Source organism: Pseudonaja textilis, chromosome 8, assembly GCF_049901715.1.
Source record: "Pseudonaja textilis isolate UNSWEBS1 chromosome 8, rPseTex1.2, whole genome shotgun sequence".
Lineage (NCBI taxonomy): Eukaryota > Metazoa > Chordata > Lepidosauria > Squamata > Elapidae > Pseudonaja > Pseudonaja textilis.
Genome location: NC_141997.1, coordinates 11,715,266 through 11,742,627, shown reverse-complemented (window position 1 = coordinate 11,742,627; position 27,362 = coordinate 11,715,266). Strand labels below are relative to the sequence as shown.

General features: G+C 34.1%; 1 protein-coding gene across 5 annotated transcripts in view; it reads right to left on the bottom strand.

Moving 5' to 3' along the window:
• Window positions 1-27,362, bottom strand: part of ARHGAP6 (Rho GTPase activating protein 6) — a 269,917-nt gene that overhangs the window by 38,102 nt on the left and 204,453 nt on the right. For 4 of the 5 annotated variants that reach the window (XM_026714240.2, XM_087938347.1, XM_087938350.1 and 1 more), the window contains exons 2-3: window positions 14,260-14,419; window positions 7,326-7,397 (exon numbers count right to left, since the gene is read on the bottom strand). In XM_026714240.2, the coding sequence (XP_026570025.2) occupies window positions 7,326-7,397; window positions 14,260-14,419 (232 nt within the window). Of the gene's footprint in view, window positions 1-7,325; window positions 7,398-14,259; window positions 14,420-21,051; window positions 21,127-27,362 lie in introns of those variants that run through there. The other variant, XM_087938349.1, reaches the window with a different exon arrangement.

The window sequence follows — 27,362 nt, the reverse complement described above, 5'->3', positions numbered from 1 at the left end:
TCCATTTGATGAGGACCAAATGTATAAGTGCGTTTGTGCTGTTTGAACCATGTCTTCATGACCCTAAGTTTCTTTTCTTGGCAAAACTGTATGAAACAATCACCTGCATCATTCCTCTCACCTAGTTCAAAATGACCAATGATGCCTGTCTCTACTTGTTTACCAACTTTTGCATTAAAATCCCCCCCAAATGTAAACAAACACCTTTTTGGGCACTTGTTTCTTGGACCATGGCATAAAACCCATATATTTCAAGCACTGTTGCAGCAGGTATTGACTGGGACAGCTGTGATATTGAGGGGCTTAGTCTCCCTGCAAAGAATAGGGCCTGCTTTCAAGAATAGTTGTTGTTTGGTGTTGGTTAATGCTGATTGGCCACCCCAAAATCACCTTTGACACGAGGTCGGATATTTCATAGAGTTAATGATCTGAAAAAATTTCAAATCATCCATGGTGTAAGCATAAAAAACTTTGGAAACAATCTCAAATATTACTATTAAAGACTTGAGGTGTATGTAAGGAGATCTAAGAATTCTGCAAAGAAAAAATAAAAAAGAATATTAGCTAGCTTCAAAAAGTGATAGAAATGGTTACTTCTGACAAGGCTTACAGAACACCATTATATGATCCCCACGCTTTGCTATTTTCACTGTTTTGTTATTTTAAATCTATATAAAGATTTGTAGGAAAATAATACATATTCATATATGCAGAAAGTTGTTAAATTTAACCTGATATCATATTGTGTTAGCTTTTGTTAAATTAGGAATCTTTTAAACATATACATTGACCAACAGATGCCTAACTGTTGGCATGCAGCTATACAAATTTCCAAACAGTTTGTTCCATAATTCCTCTGGAAAAGAATTCCGATATAACATCAACAGCTTGAAAAAATGTTATCTATATAAATATTTTTGTAGCATATTTCTAATTTTAACCACTTGGTTAACATGATCTCAGTGTGCCTGAAGCAGTAAGATTTAAATATACCTAAAAGAATAAGGGACCATGTTTTGTTCAAGTGAAAGCCAACAACATAAACTAAATGGTAAAGTATGAGAAGTGAAATAAAATCTCCCAAGTTCCCAAGACAAATGGTATATAAGCAAGAGGGCCAAGCTTGTACTCAAATACCTGTTGATTCTAAACAACCATAAACCAGCAGTAGGTCCAATTTTTCTTTCTCCAAAGCTATATTCCAGCAATATATTTGTGTTTAAAAATTTAGTAGGGAAGTAGTGAGCAGCCTTTTTTCTCTCTCTTCATCTCATGTCAGTGAACAGCTGGTCATCCATATATGCAGTACAATTATCTGTAGAGGGGAGCCTTTGCATGCATGCAAAAGAGCTTTAATGCAGTCAATTATATTTCATCTATTGACACTGGGCCTTTGACTGAAGTCTGCCTGTGAAGTTATCACCTGAAAAGAACTTATTAGAAAAATCTTTTAGATTGCAAAAATAAAATAAAAATAGCTTACAAGATGAGTCAACAAATGAGTTTTGTGATACCTTAAAAATTATCAGCCCAAACTCCTAATTCAGTAAGACATCTGAAACATGATCTAAAAATCCTCTAATTCCTTTCTTCTTTAGGTCTATTTTTTACATCTTACTAACTCACAAGATTGGAACAAGAGGCGTTGCAAGATAGCTGTAAAATATGCTCATAGCAAAACAGAATTAGGAGAAACACTGTGAATGAGAATACTCAAAACACATTTGTGCTGGGACGCCTACATGTGCTGTGCCATACAAAGTGGAGTATTTATTTTGGACAGGTTGCCTGGCAAAGAAAAGGCATTCACTATATAAAAGAAACTTCTGAAATGCTTATTAAATCCTACAATTCCGTAAGCATTTTTCAACTCATTGTTGAACATGAAAAGAAGGATGGGGGTTGACAATTGACTATGAATGTTCTTTGGGATGGAGTAGGTTGACCAAATATCAAGTCACTGCAGTAAATTCATTTTCTTACTGAGAGGAACAATTCAGAAATTTATTTAATTGCCAAGGCAAAATATGTAATATGTAATGCACAACTTCACAAAGAGAAAGGAAGGTATAATCTGTTTGGAAGGCAATCAATCTTTCAAGTTTCTTCAAGCTTAGCTCTCACATAAGGTATACATCAACAGTTTCACTAAAGCATGTTTTCTCCAGAAGCCCTGTAGAACTGCTTATCAAAGTAAAAGGGTACATTTTGTACAAGAGGTGATTAGGCATGTGGTGTATTTTAAAGGTTCTCAAGGGAAAATTTTAAGAAAAAGCACAAGTTCAAATAATTGTCCATGTGTACTCAATTTCAAGGCAGTTTTCAAAATGAACTGCTGCTGATGGAAGGGTATAGTAATATAAACAGTTTATTCTGTGATGATCCTAGTTTGGCTGGTCTTGTCACTGCTGCTGTAAACTAGTTTGCTCTCTGTAAAATATGACCCCATGATTTTGTCTTTAATGTTGTTGCATTTATATATTATTGTCAATTATTTATAAAAATATTTCTAGAGCTATCCCAATTCCAAAATTAAAAATTGAATAAAAATCACAGCATCGAGAAATATGACAGTTACCCAAAGGGAACAATACAAATTCTCATTTATAATTTAATTGCATAAAATGTTTATGTTTGGTCCAAGATCTGGAGTAATACAGGTAATCCAAAATTTCTGTTGCTAAACAAGGCAGTTAAAGTGTGTTTTCTCCAACTTTGCAGCCTTTCTTGCCACAGTTGTTAAGCGAATAACTGCAACTTTCATAAATACATCCCAGTTGTCTCAATTTTGATTATGAGAACATGGAGATGTTACAATGGTTATGTGTGAAAACCAGTCATAAGAAACTTTTTTCAGGACCACTGTTACTTTGAACAGTCACTAAACAAATGACTGTAAGTTGAGGACTAGATTTTCAATGCTTATGTAAAAGCAAGCAAATTGGCAGTCTCTGCAAGGGTACTATTCCAGAAGAAACATGTTTTGACAAAGACAAACTTTGTAGGTTTTTCTAGAGCAGAGGTGTCAAACTCAAGGCCTGGGGGGTGAATCCAGCCTGTGGGCTGCTTAGATCTGGCCCACAGGGCTGCCCTGGAAATAGCGAAGGACTAGCCTGCAGTGCTGCCAGTGAAGATGGAGCTCGCAAGGGCAGTACACAGCCCCCCCCAGCTCTGTTTTCACTGGCAGAGGGTTGCAGGAGGCTGTTGCAGCTGAAAAAGAAGCTCGGGAGCACTTGGACCACCACAGGTGCCCAAAACGTCACATCATGCTGGCCATGCCCACCCTGGCCTTTTGAGATCAAATACAACTCTGATACATCCCTCAAGGAAATCGAGTTTGACACCCCTGTTCTAGAGTGAGCAGGAGCCAAAGGAGACAGATGATAGGATATGGTAAATCATAACTAACTTCCTGAAATTGCACTCATAAACCTATTGATAACCATTGCAGCTCACATAGCAGAAGCGTTACATGGGCATAAGATTAATATACAACTACTCACATTGCCTCCTTCTGCACCAGCTGCAGCTTCTGAGTATATCTGAGTGGTGCAGTGGTTAGAGTGCAGTATTGCAAGCTCCTTCTACTGCAGCCAGCTGCCTACAATTTGGCAGTTGAAATCCCACCAGGTTCAAGGTTGACTCAGCCTTCCATCCTTCCGAGGTTGGTAAAATGAGGACCCAAAATGTTGGGGGCAATATGCTGACTCTGTAAACTGCTTAGAGAGGGCTGTAAAGCACTATAAAGCAATATATAAGTCTAAGTGCTATTGCTATCTTACAAGTTTCACTCAGATATTTTTTCAGTAAAAATTGTAGCTGAAAGGACCTTCAGGGATTGATGTACAACTTCAGTTTATAGAATGATATCATCCCATTTTATTCTGAGGAGAAAAATCCCCTAATGTGTACACAACACAGCATGATATTACATTAAATTAAAGATGGAGGGGGAAACAGGATTTAAAAATAGTAATGACTTGTCTACTTGTTGATGAGGCTATAGAAAGAAGTTCATATAGAGGATGCTGGAAAATGTGAACTCATTCTTTAATGCATGTATACAGAGAAGCACAATTTTTAAAATCCTCTCTGTTTTGCAAAAATGACAATCTTCTTAACAATCTTTACTGCTCAGTACTTTCAAATTACTCTAGAAGAAACGAAAATCTTTGTATGTTTTCATCCTGCTTGCCAGCTGCTAGACAATAAATAGAACTCATAGGAAGTAGAGGAAATGGCTTGAGGCAAGACAGCTGAGGCTGGAATGCGGGACTGCTGATGGTACTGGAGTTTGGAGTTTATCACAAATGAAATGGATATTTGAGCCTCCAGTATATAAGTTCATCTAAACAAGACAAGATATGTATCCAGGGAAAAAAAACGAAACGGGAGCATAATGAATCACACAGGATTGACAAAAAAGAAGCAGAGTCAGCCAAGAGCAGAGAGCTATGGGCAGGCAAAGGAGAAACAGTTTATATTCCAAGAAAAAAGGTGAAGTATAAGATGCTTCCAAGTATCTTATCTGCATGGAAATTCTAAGAAAGAAATATTGCTGTAATATGAGCTGGTGGACTAAGAAAATACTCATAAAATACTCGTAAAGAGGCTATGAAAACGAAAGCAATGTAGAGGGGAGGATTAAAAGAATCAGAGAGCCCTTAAAGAAATCAAACACTGCATATCATTTATCATCAGTCTATCAACTTTAGAAAAAACACTTAACAGACCTACCTTTCCGATCTGTGTCTTCACATCCAAAAATATTATTAAATTTTAAATATGATGCAAAACTGTTTTTTTTCTCTCTATCTCGTTTTTTCAATCTATTTGAGATATTACTGAAATTTTGGAGTGCACTGATATAACCTTTAATCTTAATTAAAATATATATGTTATAGTGTATATACCAGACCATTCATATTCAGGAAAGACTTTTTATATATCTCACAAACCACCGTTCTACTTTAAGAAAGTTCCTATCATGTTTAGAATAGAATAGAATAACAGAGTTGGAAGGGTCCTTTGAGGTCTTCTAGTCCAACCCCCTGCTTAGGCAGGAAACCCTACACCACTTCAGACAAATGGTTATCCAATCTCTTCTTAAAAACTTCCAGTGTCGGAGCATTTACAACTTCTGGAGGCAAGTTGTTCCACTGATTAATTGTTCTAACTGTCAGGAAATTTCCCCTTAGTTCTAGATTTATCTCTCTCCTTGATTAGTTTGCACCCATTGTTTCTTGTCCTACCCACAGGTGCTTTGGAGAATAGCTTGACTGCCTCTTCTTTGTGGCAACCCCTATTGGAACACTGTTATCATGTCACCCCTAGTTCTTCTTTTCATCAAACTAGACATATCTAGTTCCAGAAACCATTGTTTATATGTTTTAGTCTCCAGTTCCCTAATCATCTTTGTAGCTCTTCTATGCACTCTTTCTAGAGTCTCAACATCTTTTTTTACATCATGGTGACAAAATAGTTCTTTTTTTAAAATATTTTTTTATTTTTTTACAAACATATCATCGTGTGAACAGTGTGGCACCAGAGTGTCTTACATTTTAGAACAAATATGATAATATTCTTCATATTTAATACAGTTGACAATCTTAATATTGATACACACATTTTGTTAAATTGTAATATTTCATTCTTTGATCATTCACCTCTTCAATATCTTATTTTTGTGTCAACCTTCATATTCTGAATATCCCTCTTTTAACTACAAATAAAATATTATTAATCATATTTGTGGTGTTTAACAGTCTTATATAATTCTAATAAAAATTCACCAATTTATATTGGGTTATAATCTTCAATTATTATCCCCTTTCTGATTTCTATGCCACTATTATATTGACTAAAATAGTTAATGGGTTAAAAAACATTCTTAATTGTAAATCTGCAGTGAAGCTGTTACACTATGGATAGGAGGTCTGCTCATTTTTCCATTTAATTAAATTAGAAATAGGTATATAGTGACATGTTCCATGAATACACTTATGCCCATAGAAGAACTGATACGGTTTCCATCTTCAAAAAATCAGACCTAGGAAACTGCAGACCAATCAGCCTAACATCATATACCTTGAGAAAGTACTAGAAAAGGTAATCAAAAAACAGATTTGTGAACATTTAAGAAAGAAATAAAATTATAACTAGAAACCAGCATGGGTTTGTTAAAAACAGATCCTGTCAAACCAATCTTATTTCATTCAAAGTGACTAAATTAATAGACCAGTGAAATGCTATGGACATAATCTGCTTCTTAGTAAATTAGAAAAAAGTGAAGTAGACAGCTTCACTACCAGTTAAATTTGTAACTGACTGACAAGCCATACTCAACAAGTCTTCCTTAATAGTACTACATCTATATAGAAAGAAATAAGCAGTGAGGTACCACAAGGTTCCATCTTAAGCCCAGTACTCTTCAATATCTTCACAAACGACTTAGGGAAAAGAAGGGGAACTCATCAGATATACAAATGACACTAAGATGGCAGGAATAGCCAACATCCTAGATGATAAGATCCAGACAGATCTCGACAAACATTGGATGCTATCTAACAAAATGAAATTCAATATAGAAAAAAGTAATAGGCAAGAAAAACCACAGGTTTTCCATAGTCACGTGAATATATTTTGTGTGCTTGGCAATCAGCTCATCTTTATGAGCTTTAATTGCAGCATCTCTGGTCATGTGATCATTATTGTAAGGAAAAAAATCCATTCAGAAGAATGGCTTCACACTTATGATCGTGGTGTTTGTTTAACCTCAAAAAAATAATAATCTTAAAATCATGTCATGCAGGTGCATGTCTTACAGCTATTATGACATGCAAACGGAAATCTAGTCCCAATTGTGATCAAAAGTCAAGGACTACCTATAGTAGACTCACAGTTTATAACTTTTTTTGGTTGTTTTTTAATCAAGACTATCAATGACATGTTGGGATAAAGAACCAGCTGGGAACTTTATTTTAAGAAGTTAGACAAAAAATATTTACTGGTAAAACTGGCATTTCCCATATTGGGTTAATATTTGTTTTTTTTAAAAAAATCACCAATATATTATTATATTCTATATATTAGTCTTCTCATATCTCTAGAAATGTTGGATTACAATTTTAAGAATACCAAATCAATGTTGTCAGATTTATGGATGCTATGTCAGTTAATTAAAACAGATGGTAGGGGACCAAACCAAGGAGAGCTAAAGTAAATGGTGTGTGTGACAGAAAGAGATCATGATCAAAACTAAATATATAAATTCACTAAAAATAAACTATATGCCATGTGTCAGTTTATGTATACATTTTTAATACCTTTGTCTTTGTTTTTTTCTTTTCCAAGGGAATCCAGTTTCTTTCTCAATGATTTCTTCCTCTTTTGTCCATCTAGAACATACAAGCAATAAATGTTAGCAAGTACAGCAAGGGTTTTCTGCATGAGGTGTCAAGTTTAATTTACCAAATGCCAGATAACATATGAATCATTTTATCTATCTGAAATAATGGGCTGGTACCTAGAAAAATATGTTTTTTGTATATTTGCTTGTAACATTCTACAAATCTCATAATAGGCTTATAAATAAACCTGTCCATTATAAAAACTATTACCGGTTTATAATAAAAAGTTCGTATCTCTGAGATTAAGCCTACTTCATACTTCATGATGATGTATAGGTTATTTCTGTTAGTAGCAGAAGTCATACTAGCTAACATTTTCTAATGCATCTATTTTTGTAAATAGACTTTTATAAAAGGTGTTTTATAATAAAATGTTCTGCTATGATTAAGAAACTTAAACTGCTTTAACATATCATCTTAGTATATGAATTGTAAAGTAGAACTCCACTAATTTTCTCGGCAATTAAGCAGATATTTGTTCTACTTGAGAACTTAATTGTTTGCCTCAACTTGTCATTTCAGAATATTTAAGGGATGGACCTGTAACCTGACTGTGCTATTTTAAATTGCAGACTGGTTTGAATGCTTTTCCATTCAACAAAAAGTGGGGGTGTAAACAGCAAAAAGTACATCACATTATCTTCATGACAGGTCTCATGCGGCTTACAACAAACAGTTCCAATTGCAGAATTCACCAATCCAGGAAACATTAGTGTTTAGTAAATGTTGTCTCAGCAAATACACATTTCAAGGTAATGGACAGAGTTACTCTTCGAAGGCAAAAATACACATTTGTGCCCAACTTCTAAATTTGGAAAAAAAAATGGTCAGATGCTACTCTCTGGCTTTCTGCTTCAATTCCCACTTTCCACACACGTAGAGCTACCCCCTTTGATAAATACACATAGTCTCTGAAAGAGACTAGCGAGAGATGACATCAGAGAGGATGTAGGGAAGAACTAATTAAATCATTTCCTTGGCTGTCCTTTCTCCACAGAAATTCTTCTGCTGTCATTTCAAACTAAAGGATAAAATTATTCATAAAAGTTTCCTAAGCAAACTGATTAAACATAGGATAAGAGCTTTTATTTTTGTAGTGGTAACTGAATAAGAAACAAAAAGTAGAGAGTAAAAAAATTCTCTGTTTGATTCATGCAGTGTTGAGATGCAAACACATTTATGTGGATCGGTACTTTTAATTTGTTCAGAAATGATACAAAGGGAGAATTGTGCAATAAAGTCCCAAATTGCTTTGAGTGGTTAAAATAAAAAGAGACACTTCAATCTGGAGGAATTACTGCAGCAAAAGTTGAATTACAGCAGCAAAAGTTGCATGCAAGCTGCTAAGTAAAATGCTAATTGCACATAAACTGCAAATATATATCACACAATTTATCTAGGAATCATGGGACAGCAGTATAAAATACTGCTTCATTAATGTCTTAATGAAGACGTTAACTGAATGGTTCAGTATTTTTAGCAATAAAGAAAATAACACCAATGTCATTACATCTTTATATAAGCACTGATCTTGCACAGAATATTTTATCCCTGAAATTTAAAACATTTGAAGGTTTTTACTTTGGAAAAGGCAAGAGCTGGAGCATTCTGTACTAATTATGGTTTACAGGTAGGCTTCAAAGGCAATCTGTGTAGTATAGAGACATTGGATAGGTTTGGGACATCCAGTGAAACTCAGCTGGGAAAGATTATGCACAGACAACAAGAAATATTCTTTATATATTGTTAACTTATGGTATTCTCTATAGATATTACAGATATATTTTGGATGTCATTGCATGAAGCAGACTGATATGAGATTGCTAGTAAGATCCAGTTTTAAGAGAGAGGGAGACTATGAAGAATTTTTTTTATACAGAATCAGATTTTAGGATCTTTGAAGAAGACAATGGCAACTCACTTCTGTCTTAAGTGTTCTTTATCTCCCCCCCACCCCCGACTGAAGCTTGATTATATATTACTTCTACTAATAAAAGCAGTAGGTTAACAGTCACTAGAAACATTACAGAAAGGCTGATGCTATATTTATATTTGAGGAGTTCTCAATTTTTGTCTATCTGGCTTTTATAGGAATAGAAAAATATGGGATAAAAAACTCATGGTTAAACAACCATATGGAATGCTGTGTTTCAGTGGTGGGATTCAAAAAATTTTCACTACCGGTTCTGTGGGCATGGCTTGGTGGGCGTGGCAGGGGAAGGATACTGTAAAATCTCCAATCAGAGGTGGTATTTGCCGGTTCTCCGAACTACTCAAAATTTCCACTACCGGTTCTCTAGAACTGGTCAGAGCCTGCTGAATACCACCTCTGCTGTGTTTATTTATTATTAAAACCAATTGAATGCTATCATTTCATTACAAATCATCAGAATTTAAAACATCTATAGTAAAAATAAAATTATGCTTCAAATAAACAAATCCAATAGGATAAGAGCCTCAATATAATCCATACAAGAATAACACCAATGAATAACAATCCAAAATAAAATGATGGAGACAATTTTGCATTAAGCAATTTTGCAGAAAAGCTCTACTTTTAACATGTTCTAGAAGCGCCATTAATGTTGGAGCAGATCTAGCTATAAGAAGTGACCATTCTTAAGACCAGGGGCGGGGCCTCAAACTAATTTCTCCTAGTCTCTTGGCTTCCTTCACTTTAGGAAAGTGGGTAACCACTAATACCCATTTCTAGGAGAAGCCTACTAGATGGATTGATTCCATTGGGCCACTGTATTCCACACAAATTGTGTCTTACAAATGGACATCAAAGGCAGCTGAGTATCATCTATGGCCTATCAGATTATATCTTCATAAAATAGTATATGTGAATCCAGAAAGTCCTAAGTTTAGCTTCCCATTCAAGAAACAACTCTGGAGCATAGCTAGCACTGCAAGGTTCAAAGTAACTCCATCTTATTAGCATTCAAGATCAGCTTATTTTACCCCACTCAATTCCTTATAGCATAGCCTCTAGATAAGAATCAAGACTTCCACAGCCCAGGGACAAATGGTGATATACAGTTGGCTATAATCAAGCATGCTGATGATCTCTCCCACCTTTTACAGGAAGACAATTAACATGAGGTAATCCTGAGAACCCAGTGTCAATATAAAGAGAAACTAGTAGATATATTTATCAGTGGAAGTTTAGCAAATCAAATGTGAAGATCATTAATCAATCTTCAGTCTTCCAAATCAGCAAATAGCTTAATTTTCTAATTAAGTACACTGGTCTCAACCAAGCAATGAAAATAAAACAAACCAAAGTTCAAAAAATTACCCATGACAAATAGAAACCAACCTGTTGTGCTGAGTGTCAAGATATCTATTTCTCTGTGGGTGATTACTGCAATAAAGGGGGCTCTAAAACAATGTTTATTTCTTGCATGCAAGATGAATAGATTAGAGAAACTACAAAAATCAGAAGGGTTGAGACAAAAGAATTTCAGATCCAAAAGAACATTATTATCGACTGAATAATGTTTCCCATTGTTGAATGATAAGCAACAAGATTCCCAACCTGAAATCTTAAAAATTAGTACAGATAATAAAATCAGTACAGATTTTATCTGAGCCCAAGGTATTATTGTGATCATGAATACTACAAAAATAATTCAGATACTATACCCAGCTGCAGCTTCATTTAGTGTGGCCTCCATCAATCTGACACCTTATTTATTTACTGAAAAACATCATAAGATTGAAGTTCACTTTAGTTTACATATTTTTCAAACTATCCAAACAAATCGTTTGGAGAAAAATCTATCCCATAGGAATATCAGAAACAGTTCTACAAGATCTGAGGGCTTGTAAAAAAATCACAGTCAGATGAAAGTATTTAGCATCAGATAGAAAAGGTTACTTGCATGCTTTGGGGAAAAATGAAAGAATAAAGCTGCAAAAATATAACTATCATATTACTATCATTCACATTCAACCTGATTAATATATGTAGTGTTAGAAATCTTTGAACTGGAATGAATGTATATACTTTGTTTAGAGAAGCTCATGAATTATTTTGTTAAATAAAAATAAATTATTCACTTGATTTTTAAAAATTTTTAGTTGAGCATGGGGTCACTCCATGATCCGGTGCTCAACTAATTAGCACTGTTTTGAAATGCTTTGTCCTGGCAACATCAAAGCCACACAAATAGGAGGCTGCAGGCTATGGGATTTCAGGTAGTCCTCAACTTATGATCACAGTTGAGAATTGAGTTTTGGTAGTTAAGTGGTTGTGGTTGTAGTCAAGAAACCCATGGGATGGGACCTTATTTTTCAACTATTTTTACTGTGGTAATTAAGTGAATGACATGGTTGTGTGAATCACATGGTTGTTAAGAAAATTCATTGTCCCAAACGGGCATTTAAACCAGCAAAAAACATCATAAATCACAGTCACATGACTGCAGGACAATACAACTGGTCACAAATGCGACTGGGCTTTCAAGTGCCCAAAATGATGGAATGTGGGCAGATGGTACAATTTTTTGTTATGGTCAGAAATGCTTTACAAGCTGTAAAGCAATCTTTCTGTGGCCATCATAACTTTGAACCATTGTTAAATGATGGATCATTAAGTCAAAGACTATCTATAAAGTGCAGAAAATTTCAAATTCAATACATGCTACTTCTAGTTAACTTTGAAAAATGGTAAGAAGAAATGACAGATGTGGAACAAATTTTATCTGACATGGCAGAAAGTACTAAAAAAGAAACTGCAATTGACACAGCAAGAGAATGATTTGGAAAAGGACACTTTGCTGGATATAGAAAGTAGACTACTTGTTTTAAAAATTAAAAGGAAAATTTAAATATTAAACAAAGAGAACATCCAAGAAAAAAATTCTTATCAGATCTACTAAAGAGACTTGTTAAAGTCTTAAAGAAATATGTAGAATGGGGTAAAAAAGAATTGAAGAGAATTCATATCCTACAATGTTTCAGTGAATTAAAAATTGTTAGAAGGAATAATGAAGGAATACAAAATTGGTTTATTTGATTAAAGTTAAAAGAGGACATTTGTTTTGCAGAGGTCTGGGGCTTTATGGACTTTTTGCTGATACCAGGATCGAAAATGTTTTATGAATTTGCTTACAGATAAGGCATGGGATAAGGAATGAAGAGATACCTGTTTATAACCTTACAGGAGGGAAAGAGTTATTAAATTTGTATAAATATGCTTGTTGAAATGCAGGTTGGAAGTCATTTCTTTATATGGGTATTACATTCTTTATTTTCTTTTTCTTTTTTCCTGTACTTTTTATTCTTATTTTCCATTTTCTAAAATTAGTTTGTGTTAATTTTCACTATCGTAATTAAATTCTTAATAAAATATATTCAAATATCGTTTAATTATTTTTCTTTCTTTTTTTTCAGCAACCATAGTTGTACAATAGACTGTGGAAATTTATTTTGACTTTAGCTACTGGTCTTTGTATTTTTGGAAGTGAAAATTTGCTTAGTTCTCAGAAAGTCAAGTAAAGATTTTATTGTTACTAATACATAGTTACTTGATAAAAACACATTTACATGTCTGTTGATTTCCCATCTTGACAACAGAGCCTAGTATAGGCCTACCAGATCTCAGATGGAAAACTCTAAATGAATAGTAAACAGCAAAAAATAGATTCAAAATCCATCTATTTTAATGGTAGCCTAGAGTTCTGCATAAAGCTCTGTGAAGATAATGCACAAAAATTTGCAAATATTTTTTAAACTTGAGTTGGCTGATTAAAGATGCTTTCTGTATAATTTTTAGATTTCTCCCTCATTTTATGATGTTATTATTTATATTACATTATTTATATATTTTTAATGACAAGGACTTCTGTTTTCTAAAACTGCTGTCTAATGCATTAAGAGATTATTTATAATTCATAGTTTTTAAGTGTTACTAAATTTCTAATTAAATTGTTTCTATTCTACTACTACAAATATCTAAATATAAAGTCCACAGACAAAGAATAAGTAAAGAGTAATAATGTACCATGCCCAAAACCCTCCACTAAAACATAGATTACAAAAATGATCACATCCACTGTGTAAGAAAAATAAAAAATTACATAAAGAGTAGAAAAAAACAAAGCTTTAATAATCCACTTTATGCCAAAACAAACACAAAAAGCACATTCCCATTTGTATTCAGAACAGAACAGAAACATACTGGGCACAAAACCAAATATGGCATAATAAAGGTTCTGATTGATAAATAGTTCTGCTTGCTTTGGATACAGCTTTCTAAAAGAATTTCTTTTTATATAACTGAGCTCAATTAGTGATCAGTGAATTAAAATTAATCAATTGGCTAACTAAATCAACTGCAAGCTAGTAAAGTCCTATATGTGGAGCTTCAGGATCTCCAACTGTTTGCAAGAAAAGGTTGGGGTAGTAGAGAAATGACAAATTCCTACAAAATACAGATTTTGATCTCCACATTATAACTTAGAATGCAAGAACAACAAAATCTGTCCAAGCATCTTCTTAATAAACAAATCTGTTGCATGTCAACTAACAAGGTCAATCAGTTGAACATATGGCTTTAAGATTTTGAGATCTATCATAGTATATTATTTGTGTAAAGATGTCATGACATTATTCTACAAATGGTGCTATCTGCATAATTATGTTACTATTCAAATGATATACTCATGATCATAAAAAAGGATGTATTTACATAGTGAAACCACAATAATCAGAATGATGGCCGCTGGTATAACTCTATAAAGCAAATGTCTATCTTTTGATTTTAAAAAAGGAAAAGAAAATATTGGCTTATGATTTACTTTCATTTAATTGCTAGCATCTCAGCATACAGATGTGTTCTTACCTTTAGGAATAGTTATTTGGCATCCTAAGTCACAGTCCTGCTGCAACTGACAGAAGGCCACTTCCTGTAGTCGGGCACGCTCCAGTTCTGAAAGGCTCTGAATAGGAACAGATTTCAGCCGAACGCTGCGCCCTGACATGCTGTTCCAAGTGAAATCACCCTGTAAGAATTCAAGCAGGAAATATGTCGTGTCACATATACATCAACAAGTGAGCAAAATATTATTTTATTATGTGGGGGTAGATTGGCTGGGAAAGGAATGGAGAATCAACAGTGGGCAGATTCTCTTTTAAATGGCAGCTCAATCCAGATGAGGAAAATTCTGGGGAAAAAAATTCAAAGAGTCCCCACCTTAGTTAACTCACCATCAATAAGGCTGGGAAATTTCTAATACAGCCTCCAAAATACTATATTTATCTCAGATTAGTGTTGAAAATATGATAATTTATTGAAATCTGTAGTTTCTGCTTGCTACCTACTTGGATCTTGACATTTATACAACACTAAAAATATAATATAATCAGGCTTTATTAAGCTAGTGTTCATATTTTCCTGCAACAACATTCAATTTTTAGTTGGTTTTATATGTTTTAAAGAAATGTATTCAAGTGAATGTTGAATAAATGGTTGGACTTAATTGTACATTATAAATATACTATTTAAGTTTTATGATTTTATTAAGGTAATTCTTGCTTTATGACCAATGAGCCTGGTTTTCTCATTGTATGTCATAACAGTTATAAGTTGAGGCATCCACATGGCTGACTTGATTTTACAAGTTCTTTTCAGCAGTCATTAAGTGAACACCATGGTCGTTAAGTGAGTCAATCCATACCTGGGGGGGGGGGTTTGGCCAGTTTCCAGGAAAAATGTTGTAAATTGTATCATTGCGGAATGCTGCAACCAGATTTAAAGGTGAACAAGTTGCCAAATGCCTGAAATGCGACCATGTTATTGTTGGAATTCCAGAAATGGCTATAAGTACCTTTGGGAAGGGAGTCTGTCATAATATTGAATGGTGACTGGTCGTTAAGCAAAGGCTACCTGCGTACTATTTCAAAAATGGACACTTTAAATTAAAATTAAATAGAGCTGAAGCTTCTGAATACTCTTATTATCATTATAATCAAATTTATTTGCCATCCATCTTGCGAGTCAAAGGCACCTTTGAATGAGGAGGTGACTAAGGCATCAGTGGCAGTGAGCAAATCCCTCCAATCTAGGAACAGCTGCAACTGGTGCACAATACGAAGCTGTGTGAAGGCCCTCCTAGCCATAATTTCCGCCAGCTCTTCAAGTAGGAGCCGTGAGGAGCCCCAGACTGCTTATAGGCCTGTCTGAGGCAATGCCTCTCCTAAAGTTATATTGTATTTTATTTTATTGTAACAGTACGTATATATTTCTTACGATTGTAAGCAAGTTAAGTTGCAAATAACATCAAATCTTCAATCACTGAGTAATGAGAGATGCACATTTGTCTTTCCAATGAAGGACAAGTCTCTTTAAAACAGAATGGAGAATCTACTGCTGTTGCTTGAGTTGTCAATTTTTATGTTAAAGGTATACAATATAAAAAATATGGGCATCCAAGTATGTTTTGTATGTTTTAAGTCACATGCAATATGGAATGTTTAATGAAAATCTGCTGCTTAAATTACACAATCATTTTGTAATCAGAATAGTTCAAACAGATTTGTTATTATCACCAAAGTTTAGTTTTCTGTTGTGGTATTTTACTGTTATATTGTTTTACTGTAGCTTCTAAGTTTATATTCTTTGCAGATTTTAATGTATTTCATGTTTATTTTTTAGAGTTTACGGTTTTATATTTTATAAATTGACAAGAGCTTTTGAGTGGGTGGTAAATGATAAAAAGAAATACATGAGGTATCCCACAATATTCATTGCTTCAATAAAAGCATTTTTAAAAAGATCTATTTGTGGCCACCCTAGAGTTGTTAGACAACCATGTTGTATTTATAAAATAAAAAAAAAACTATGAATTTACCATTTTGAAGGCAGATAATTAAAGCTTCCTAGAAGTCTAAGATCATAAAATGTAAATTTGGAAGAGATCTTTGAGATTTTTTTACCCCAAATAGGGGTTAGTCAGTGCAGGAAAGTTCTACCTCATCTGTGCTATGTCATGCCATGCCATGCCATGCCATACTATATACCATTGTTATACTATTTCTTAAGTCCTATTCATTATCACTGACAATTTGATAGATAATTTATGATTCTTTAATTCTGTCAAAAGATCTCCAAAGAAAAAATGTTTTGCTATTGTTCATTTACTCCCAATTGCACTACAAACAATGCAGTGTAAACCTTGTCAATGATTCTGAATTCTTATTTAGGTCAATGTAACATTATTGTAATGTTGTTAGTGGAGACTGTATCTGTCCTATTTTGGAGAAAGGTTATATTATGAACACTTCGGTTACCTGTTCTACTTAGGATAGTTTTATTTGAAAACTACAACCTGATTGTAGTAAAACAGACCCATTATTCTACCACCTGTTAGGGAGGTTCATTTCAAAATTTGTTTCTATGCCTGTTACAGAGTTGTGGGCTACACTTTCTCTTATATGATTGTTCCCTAGGCAGCATTTTACCTCACCAGTTCTCAAGACCATTCCCACATAATACAATTACAGTTGCACTGATTGGCTTCATCCTTATTGAGACTCTTTAAACTTAGGTAATTAGGTATTATTTATAGGGTTCAAGCCCTTTACCAGAAATTGAATTTGTGGACCTTCAAACTTTATATGACTACAGTCAGTGCACTATATACACATGGTATCTTGTAGTGGTCAGTGTATTTGAAAATACCACACAGAATATACATTGTGTAAAAATAAAGGTGAAAGTCATGTAAAACATGGGACATAACATATTAGAATATCTGTATCACTCTGTTCTAACAACTTAAGGGAAGTAGACTATAATATATACACCATTGTGACAGAACTTCCAGATGCCACTTCCTGCAACTGCTGAATACTAGGACCTGCATAACTATAGAACTATATCATCATCTAAAGAACAAACAGGCATTAGTTTCTCGTACAGGTCTGAATACTTTAGAGTAATATCTGATTTAAGCTATAGATTTTAGCCAAAGTCTCCTTTGACCAGAGTTTGTTTCCTCTGCCTAGATAGATACAACAAAATGGCTTTCTTGGCAGCAATATGAAGTGGTTTGACATTGCTTTCTCAGATGTTTTTTCCAACTTTAGCATGGAACACCTTGAAATTTCCTGGTGGTTTTCCATGCTAGATTTTCCAAAGTAGATTTGACCCTACTCAACCTTTTTCAAGATCACTTTTTCTATTGCTAAACAAATGAATCAAGGAATAATAATAAAAAGAATGGGTTCATTAAGATCAAAATTTCTACCTATTTATTTTTCTTTCACTTTCTTTGTTTGGTCAGTTCCATTTTAGAACTTTAAAAGAATTGTTGCACTGCAACAAACTTCTGTAATATTGTAATTCCTTAACAGTATGTTTTAAAACTTTTCTATAGCTGCTTGATATACAGCTCAGCTGAAATTCCAAATAATTATATAGTATACTTAAAGTAGGGATAATAGAAAATAAAGTTCAATACATTAAATATCATTCTGGGAAGGCGAGTCTAGATTCTGGTAGTCAATTTTTCCCTATTTTCTATTTTTCATGCTAATTCATTCATTTTACTGATAGCTTCATGTTTTGAACATATAATGAAATAGGATGTCGTTGTAGAAATTTATTGTTAAAGTGATGATATTCAGGATGGACTGGACATTATTGTTTTCTCAAGTGTATACATGTCTTTTTTTTAAAAAAAAATAAATTTTATTGAATATAAACATTAAAAACATTGAACGTGGTAGTCTTCTTTGACATACATTTCTGTCAATACATTTTGCATTTAGAAAGATAAAGAAGTTAAAGTGTGTATATGTCCTTAAGGAACAAAATGTGGCAATCTTTAACCATATATTTAGGCCAGTAGTATACATGTTTGATGGGCAAGCTGCTAAATAAAGCAAACAAAGACACAAAGTAGATTTTTATGAATATTTTCTCTTCTCATCTCATCCCATGAATATTACAGATGTTGGACTAAAGGAGAGCTGGCAAAATAATTTTCAATCTTTGTCTAGTGCTGCTGGACTTTCTCCAAGCTGAGTGCAGCTAATCCTCTTCCGTGTTTTGCTTCCCCCCCAATGCTGTCCTTCATAGGCACTGCTCCCACCCTTATCCTGAGAAAGATTTTTTTCCAAATTCCTCTAAGTCAACAAGATGCGTCCATTTTATTTCAATTGCTGATTTTGCAGAAAAACAGGAAGGTTGGCTGTATAAATTGATTGACAGGCTAGACAAGAGAACAATTTCAACCTCCTCTTTATGTCCCACCTTTGCATTGCTTTTCTCATTCCCCAGCCTCATTTTATTCTGTATCAGAAATGGGGGGAGAGTTTGACTGATAATTCTGATAAATTCACTAGCAAAATTGTGCAAAGAACTATTTGGAAAAGTGAAAAATTGCAGGAGAGATCTTTAGGATAAAGGGAGAAGTATGCTAGAGTAATGTTTTCTTGGGCGCCTAATAATTGGAAACAAATTTGTAAATCTTTCATCCTATTTTGGGACTTGACTGAAATCACCACTCTATACAAATACTCATTTCTAACTACTGACACTCAACTCTCACATAAAAAAATGGCAGGAGCACAGTCTTAACAGTTATTTTCATTTCTTACAAAACCTCACTCTTCATAAGAAACCACATACTACCTTTCTAACAATGTTTACATATTCTATGATTTTTCCAAGTTTAGAAAATATTCTGTTGGCTATATAAATTATTTCTGAGATTTGGAGGCTTTCCCTTATTTTTTTACTATTTGTAATTATAACTTCTATCAAATATATTAGGTTATAACTGAATTTCATTAAGTTCAGTATAGTTTTTTATGAAGTTTGCTTATATAATTGTGGATTGAGAAAACTGAATGGAATGGAAACATAAATAAAATTATGAAAACAAACAGATAATCAAACCTGGATTCCAAGGCTTTGTCTAACTATGACACTTTTTCCTTTCCTCAGTAACCAGGCCTTTCTGAGCACTATGCAATATAAATCCAATCGCCAAATGCTTAAAAAAAATCAATCTGCAGAAAATTTAAGTATAATATCATGGGTGAAACATTCATTTGATTTATACTGAATTCCTTAGGCATTTTATAACTACCTCTATTTTATTTTGATGTCTATTATATATACAAATTCTACAATAATGAACATACTATTGCTAATGGAATGTAATAACAATAGGTGACAATTACATTGTAATGCTAATTAACTTACGTATCATGCAACTATTTCATTTATCATATTCAGCTAAGAAATAACATTATATATAAATCACAACATGCTGGATCTGTGTTATGTCATTATGTTTTCTACATTTCAGATTGATACATACAGCTTAATATAAAGGAGAGACGGTGAATACAGACTTTATCATCATCTGTCAAGAGTTAGATAAAATATTATATGTAATACATTTCTTCTGAACTGCATTTGGGGTGTGTAAGATTTAGCTGCTTTAATCCTGGCTAAACATATCAAGATTCAGTGAATTTTATTAAGTGATTAAGCAATCTGAGGATATTAATCTGGGGTATCATCTTTTATTTCTTTCCCAAGACAGAACTGAAATTTTCTAAAAACCAATTAGCATAAAGCATATTTCCAAAAACCAAATAATTTAAGTACTTTCCTTTATTTTCAGGCTTTGTTCTGAACAGTACATTTATCTTGGACAAAGAGAAGGAAAAAAGCCCATAAGATTTCCAAGGGTTATGAAAAGCAGAAACAATTCCTAGCGTTACAAGATACTCCCCAGATTTTAGGTCAGACGATAAGCATTAATCTAGGATTACCATACTTGTGAAAATATATATATAAATATAAAAATTTAGTTCAGGCTGATCATATGATATATTAGTCTAATACCTGGGCAAAGTTGGAAGATCTTCTATCCAGCCTCAAATGCACTAGTTTTACGGAACACACATTCTCAAGTACAATTTGGGCCTTTACATACAAATGCCAAAGGTATTTTATGTTACAATATGTTACAATTCTATTTTTTGGCAACTTGAAACTTAAACACTTAAATACAGAGGAAACTGTTGAGTATGGTTTTATGAAAAGTTTCTAAAGTTACTAGAAATACAGAGGTCAGAACTGGTACATAGTGCTGATTTTTGTTGTTAGAATGCTTTCTAAAATGTGAAGGAAAACACTACATACACTGAACTACGCTGCCTGCAGTTAAACATAATTAAACGTCTAGCATGCCCTACCTGGCAGCTACCAGTAACTAGAATAATAGAGTCTACCTATTCTATTATAAAGATGACAAAAATTTATCAGACATTTCAGTACTTTCAACTAAACCAGTATAGTCTAGTCATATAATTGACTTTAATTACACAATACTCCTGCTGACCAAAGGACTTTTTGCCCCTCACTGGAGTGTTAGCAGTTTAAGATCATGAAAACAGACAAAAATAAAGATCTTTGAAAATGTGCTGTTGGTCGACTTCTTTGCCTAAGTGGTAGGTAGAACTGTTTCTCTTACCAAGCAAGAAAAATATTGTGGATAGAACAATATTATTTGGATATAGTACTTTTTATAAAATTAAAAGCAAAATAAAAAATCAATCTGAAGTATAATAATAAAACAATGCAATCAAGGCTTTGGAAAAAATACTTTCTTACCCATTAACCAAATATGAATTTTCCACCAAAGTTCTTCAATAGCTTGACAAAGTTAACATTGAAGAATAATCCATTATGATTCACACAAATATTCCCGCAGCCTTGTACATCAGATAAGTTAGAAATGATGAAACTGTAACTCCAACAATCACTTTAGTTGTTCCATCAATTGGAACAGTTAAAAAGAGATGGAAATTATTTTTTTAACTGGATTTCAAGTTTAATAGTTCCATAAAAGGAGAGTTAGTTTGTAAATGCTGCTTATTCCAAAGAATTCTTTTGAAGTAATGCAAGGAGTGGTCATCTCTTCCCTCCTTTCAAATAAAATCTTTTTCCACATGGTTATACGAATGCAAAATTGCTTTGTAACTGTACAATCTTTCCTTATTAGGAGCACTCCAAAGAATGCTGCAGACATCTGGTAAAATCTCTTCGAGAATGGAAAAGACATCTGATGTTCCTGGTCTTGTCTAAAACAGCCAGGTTTTTGTTTTTTAGGTTTTCTACACTTTTTCTGACTCTATCAAAAACATATTTACTGCACAATATGCTACAGTACATTTAGGAACAAAACTATCAAAGTACTGGCTACCATTTCCTGTATCTGTATCATATTATTAAATACCGATAAATTAGGTTCAGTAATTAGTCTTATTAAATGAAGGTAGGATTTTTTTTGGTAGAAATCTATGGAGACGTCATGCTTGTTTTTAGTGTGTAGTGTGCTATGGTAAAATGTTGTCTAAATCAAAGTCCAATTGGATGCAACCATTCATACTTTGCAATTTATGCTGTTCTTATATTTCTACAAAGAGCCTAGAATGGAATCAACAGGGAAAAACTCTTTTACATATGGATTTATTTACACTATAATAGTTATAGTTTATCTACCAGGAATTTAACTTCTTTCTTCACAGTTAGGTCTTGTACATAAAGAATAAAATTCAGGTCATCTAAGAGATGGTACGGGTAGTCCTTGACTTATGACTACAATTGAGCCCAAAATTTATGTTGCCAAGCAAGAGTTTGGCCCCATTTTACAACCTTCCTTGCCACAGTTGTTAAGTGAATTACTTCAGGTTAAATTATAAAGTGGTTGTTAAGTGAATCTGGCTTCCCTCTTGACTTTCTTGTCAATGCAAAAAGCCACAAAGGGGAATCACTTGATCCTAGGATAGGGTGTCAAATTCAAGGTCCATGGGGTGCTTAAATCTGGCCCATGGGGTCTGCCTAGAAACAGCAAAGGACTGGCCCACGGCGCCTCTACTAGCAAAACCACCCCCCTGCACCCTGTTTTGGCTGGCAGGGTGCTATAGGAGGCATCCATATCATCTCCCACACAACCCCTGCCTGGCCCACGGAGGAAAACGAAAATGCTCATCCAGCCCTTGAAGAAATCCAGTTTGACAACCCTACCCTAGTAAGGTAAAGGTAAAGGTTCCACTTGCATATACGTGCTAATTGTTTCTGGCTCTAGGGGGCAGTGCTCATCTCTGTTACGAAGCCGAAGAGCCATCGTTGTCCAAAGACATCTCCGTGGTCATGTGGCCGAAGGCACATGGAATGCTGCTACCTTCCCACCAAAGTGGTCCCTATTTTTCTACTTGCATTTTTACATCCTTTCGAACTGTTAGGTTGGCAGAAGCTGGGACAAGTAACAGGAGCTCACTCTGTTACATGGTGCTAGGGATTCGAACCACCAAATTGCCGGCCTTCTGATCAACAAACTCAGCGTCTTAGCCACTGAGGCAAGTATCATACATATGAACCAGCTGCCAAGCATTTGAATTTTGATTACATAACCATGGAGATGCTGCAATTATTGTAAGTGTGAAAAATGGTCATAAGTAACATTTTTCAATGCCATTGTAACTTTGAATAGAATTATGAATGAATGGTTGTAAGTCAAGAACTACCTGTACTCCCAATAGTTCTAATCTACCTATTTTTTTATATGCTCCCATTCTATCTTGGCTTTACCGACTTAAATCTATTACTTCCTTTTCAGCTTTAGCTACATATGTGTCTTTGAACTTCCATGATAACTACTAGGAACTGTGATGTTCAAAGACATACCTGCATACTACAGATATAAAGACCAAACAAATCTTTGTTCGGATTTAAACTTTGAAAAAAAGATGAAATCCTATTGTCTTCAGGTATACACAGAAGCATTTTATTTGCATTGGATTAGGGACAAGGAATTTATTAAAAGGAGAAAACAAAGAAGTTTGAGATTGGATTTCTCCACTAGTCATTAGAGTTCTAAATATTATGCTGTTTGATTCATCACTTGGTTCAATGACATGATGTTTCTTGCAACCATTCCCTTTATCCCCACACTAACTTAATTAGGTCCTAATACAATATGATTATTTTCCACAAAGAATCAACAGCTTATGACATCATTGTTAGACAAGGTATAGCAATAGTATTTAAGACTTATACCGCTCCACACCTCTCTCTTGAGCAGTTTACAAATGTCAGCATATTTCCCCCAACAATCTGGGTCTTCATTTTACAGATCTCAGAAAGAAGGAAGGCTGAGTCAATCTTGAGCTGGTCACGATTGAACTCTTGGCAGTTTTTTTATTTATTTGATTTGTCAGTTGCTTACAAGATAATAGGTATAAGTATATACATAGTTATGAATACATGAAATGGGTACATATGAGAAAAATAAAGAAAACAATAGGACAGGGACAGTGCGCTTATGCACGCCCCCTACAGACCTCTTAGGAAAGGGGTGAGGTTAATAGTAAACAGTTTAAGGTTAAAGTTTTTGGGGTTTGGGGAAGAAACCACAGAGTCAGGTAGAGTATTTCAGACAGTGACCATTCTGTTGCTAAAGTTGTATTTCCTGCAATCAAATTTGGTGCGGTTAACCTTGAGTGTATCTATTATGTGTTATGGTTGAAGCTGAAGTATTCATTGACAGGTAAGTCATTGCAATGTATGATTTTATATACCACACTTAGATCAGACCGAAGACAGCGTAATTCAAGGTTTTCTAGGTCTAGAATTTCAAGACTGGTGGGATAAGGTATTCTACAATGAGTAGAGGAGTGGAGAACTCTTCTTGTGAAATATTTCTGGACTTTCTCAACTGTGCTAATATCAGATACGTAATGTGGGTTCCAGACTGATGAGCTGTATTCAAGTATTGGTCTAGCAAATGTTTTGTATGCTCTAGTTAGTAGAGAAGAAGCTATGTAGGATTAGGTTAACAACTCTTAATGCCTTTTTGGCTATGTGATTATAGTGGGCTCTAGCACTTAGATCATTAGAGATGAGTATTCCAAGGTCCTTTACATAGCTTGGATCATCAACAAGGTCTTGACTATTCAGCTTGTATTTTATTTTTTGATTTTTTTTTGCCAATATGTAAGACAGAGCATTTATTTGTTGAGATTTGAAGTTGCCATTTGCTTGACCATTCTGTACATAGTCAAGATCTTTTTGAAGGGTAGTAGTATTGTCTGTGGTATTGAACAGCTTTACATCATCAGCAAAGAGAATGCAGTTGCTCTTAATATGATCACAGAGGTCATTTATGTAGAGTATGAAGAGAGTTGGTCCTAGAACACTGCCTTGGGGGACACCACTGTTGACAGGTACAGAATTTGATAGGACACTCCCAATTTTGACCTTGTGTTGTCTGTTTGACAGGAATGCTTCTAATCAGTAATGCAGGTGTCCAGAAATACCATAAGATTTTAGTTTTAGGAGTAGTTTGTTGTGTACCACTGAATCAAAGTCTTTACAGAAGTCTATGTAGATTGCGTCTATTGCTTTGCCCTGATCGAGTTGTGCAGTCCATATGTTTTTGTAGTGTAAGAGTTGCAGATTACAGGATAGTTTTTTTTCTGAAACCAAATTGTTTATTGAAGAGTAGGTTGTTTGTCTCTAAGTGGAGGATAATGGATTGATTAATTGATTCCATGACTTTACAGATGACGCAGAGTAAGGAGATTGGTCTGTAATTTTCAATTAGGCTGGGGTCTCCCTTTTTGAAGATGTGGATGACCGTGGCTTGTGACCATAGTTTTGGCAAGGAGCTGGTCCTGAAAGATTTCTCAAAGATTATGCTTAGAGGTTCTGCTATGGCAGTGGATAGTTTTTTTGAGAAGTAGGCACATATTCCGTCTGGTCCAATAGATAGAGATCGTTTTAGATTGCGTAGTGCTTTTTCAACATTGTCTTCTGTAAAATCGATATGTATTAGATCATTGTAGTTTTCTGTAGTTCAGCTAGGAAATACAGGGCATGATCCATTGCTATTTACAAATACTGAGCCAAAGAATGTGTTAAAGATGTTGTCGTTGCAGTCTTTACCATTAGGTCCTATCAGAGGTGGGATGGACCTTGAGTCTTTTAGTTTGTTTACAAAATTGTAAAAAGTGTGGGTGGAATTGGTGCATAGAAGGTTTTCCTCTTGTTTAATGTGATAATTGGTGCATTCAGTCTTTATCTGGTGGCATAAATTTTTGTATCGGCTTTTGAAATTGGCAACGTGACCAGATTTGTTTTTCCACCAGAGTGATCTCTTTTTGGATTGAAGTTTCCTTATTGTTATGGGTAATGTTTTTTGTTTTTGTTTTGGGAGTAGTTATTGGTACATATAGTTTGATGACTCTTTTGACTTCAAGTAAAAATATGTTGTAATGGTCTTCAACAGTATTGCATCCAGTGAATAGAGATTGCCAATCAAGCGATAAAAGATCGTTGTCTATAAGATCATAGTTGCCTTTTTTGAAGTTATAATTGGGGATTACATCATTGTGATGATTTTTGTGTGGGTGTATGTTAGACAAAAGTCAATCATATTGTGGTCACTGTTGGAAAAGGGTTCTTTAGTTTGTATTCCGTAAATTAAATTCAAACTACTGCAGAAGATGAGATCGAGGCAGTTGTTAAGTCTAGTATTGTTGGTTACTAGTTGTTCCAGTCCCAGATTTGTAACAGCATTGTAGAAGGTTGCATGTATGGGTTCAGTTGTACATTCATTTAGGTTCCAGTTATATGAGGTAGATAGTAGTTGGCAGAGCTAGCCTGAAATACTGCATTCTAACACTGCACTACCATGGCTCATAGCAATGGTTAAATAGTTTGTGCGGCTTCAAAAATCAAACAGACAGATATACTCACCAAAAAAAATATAAAAGGAAAAAGCAAGAAATATATTCATGAGAGAGCTAGCTTCAAAAGTTATTAACTATGATGATATACTTATAGAAAGGTCATATAAATTTTGATTAACAAATGATATGATTCACAGCAACTGTGTTACTAACTTACTAAGTTTTGTCCCATTTTACGACCTTTTTGCCACAGTTATTAAATGAGACACTGCAGTAAATCATGTAGTCTTTAAGCAAATCTGGCTTTCCTCAGCTGCAATATGATTTCTGACTGAAAATGGTCATGTCACTTTTTTCAACGCCATTGTAATTCCAAATGGTCACTAAACGAATGGTTGAGGTCAAGGACTTGTTTGATTAATAATATTGGCATTTAGTTTCAAGATATACCACAATTGCCCCTATCTGTCTCTCCTAAAAACTATTATTTCTCCCAAGCGTTTGTGTGTCCAATTTTTTATTATTTCCTTCCTTCCCATTCCTGAATTTGTGGATTCATTCCCAATCCTCACCTTTTGTTCCCTGTTATTTCAACTGGTCCATTTTTATTGCCTTTCAATTATATACATGGTATATTTTAAAAACTTACTTACTAAATAAAAAGATGTATCCATATAATCGTGCTGCAGATGTATGATCACATCTTGTGTTATTTTTAGCCATTACATAATTATCTTTGTTCTAGTCAAAGGCATTGTATAAGATTTCAAATACAGGATGTGTATTTAGTCTCATTTTCCTTCTAATTTTTTATGATGAGAAAGTTATAACAAAAGGAAAATGGGGAATGTAATTTCTCAGCTTTCATATACAAGCTGAAATACAGATGCACAGATGAAGAAATTCATGTAGTCTTAATATTAAATTTGATTTTTTTTCACTTCTAAGAAATAACATTCTAAAATATTATGACAGTATTTTATGCAACTGCACTTTTTAAAATTCTACTACTTTTTTTACCGTTTTGTTGTGTTATACATTCTGATATACAGTAACGTTGTAATAGCCTATTACTAGGGAGGAGAAAATACAATGAAGCTATTTTTTATTTATTAAAAGTAATTTAAATAGTGGATTTTTAATAATTCTCTAAAATTCAACAGAAATGAATGGGTTTTGTTACTAAGTAATCATTAACTTCCATCAGAGTGGATTATTTTGCTGTTCATA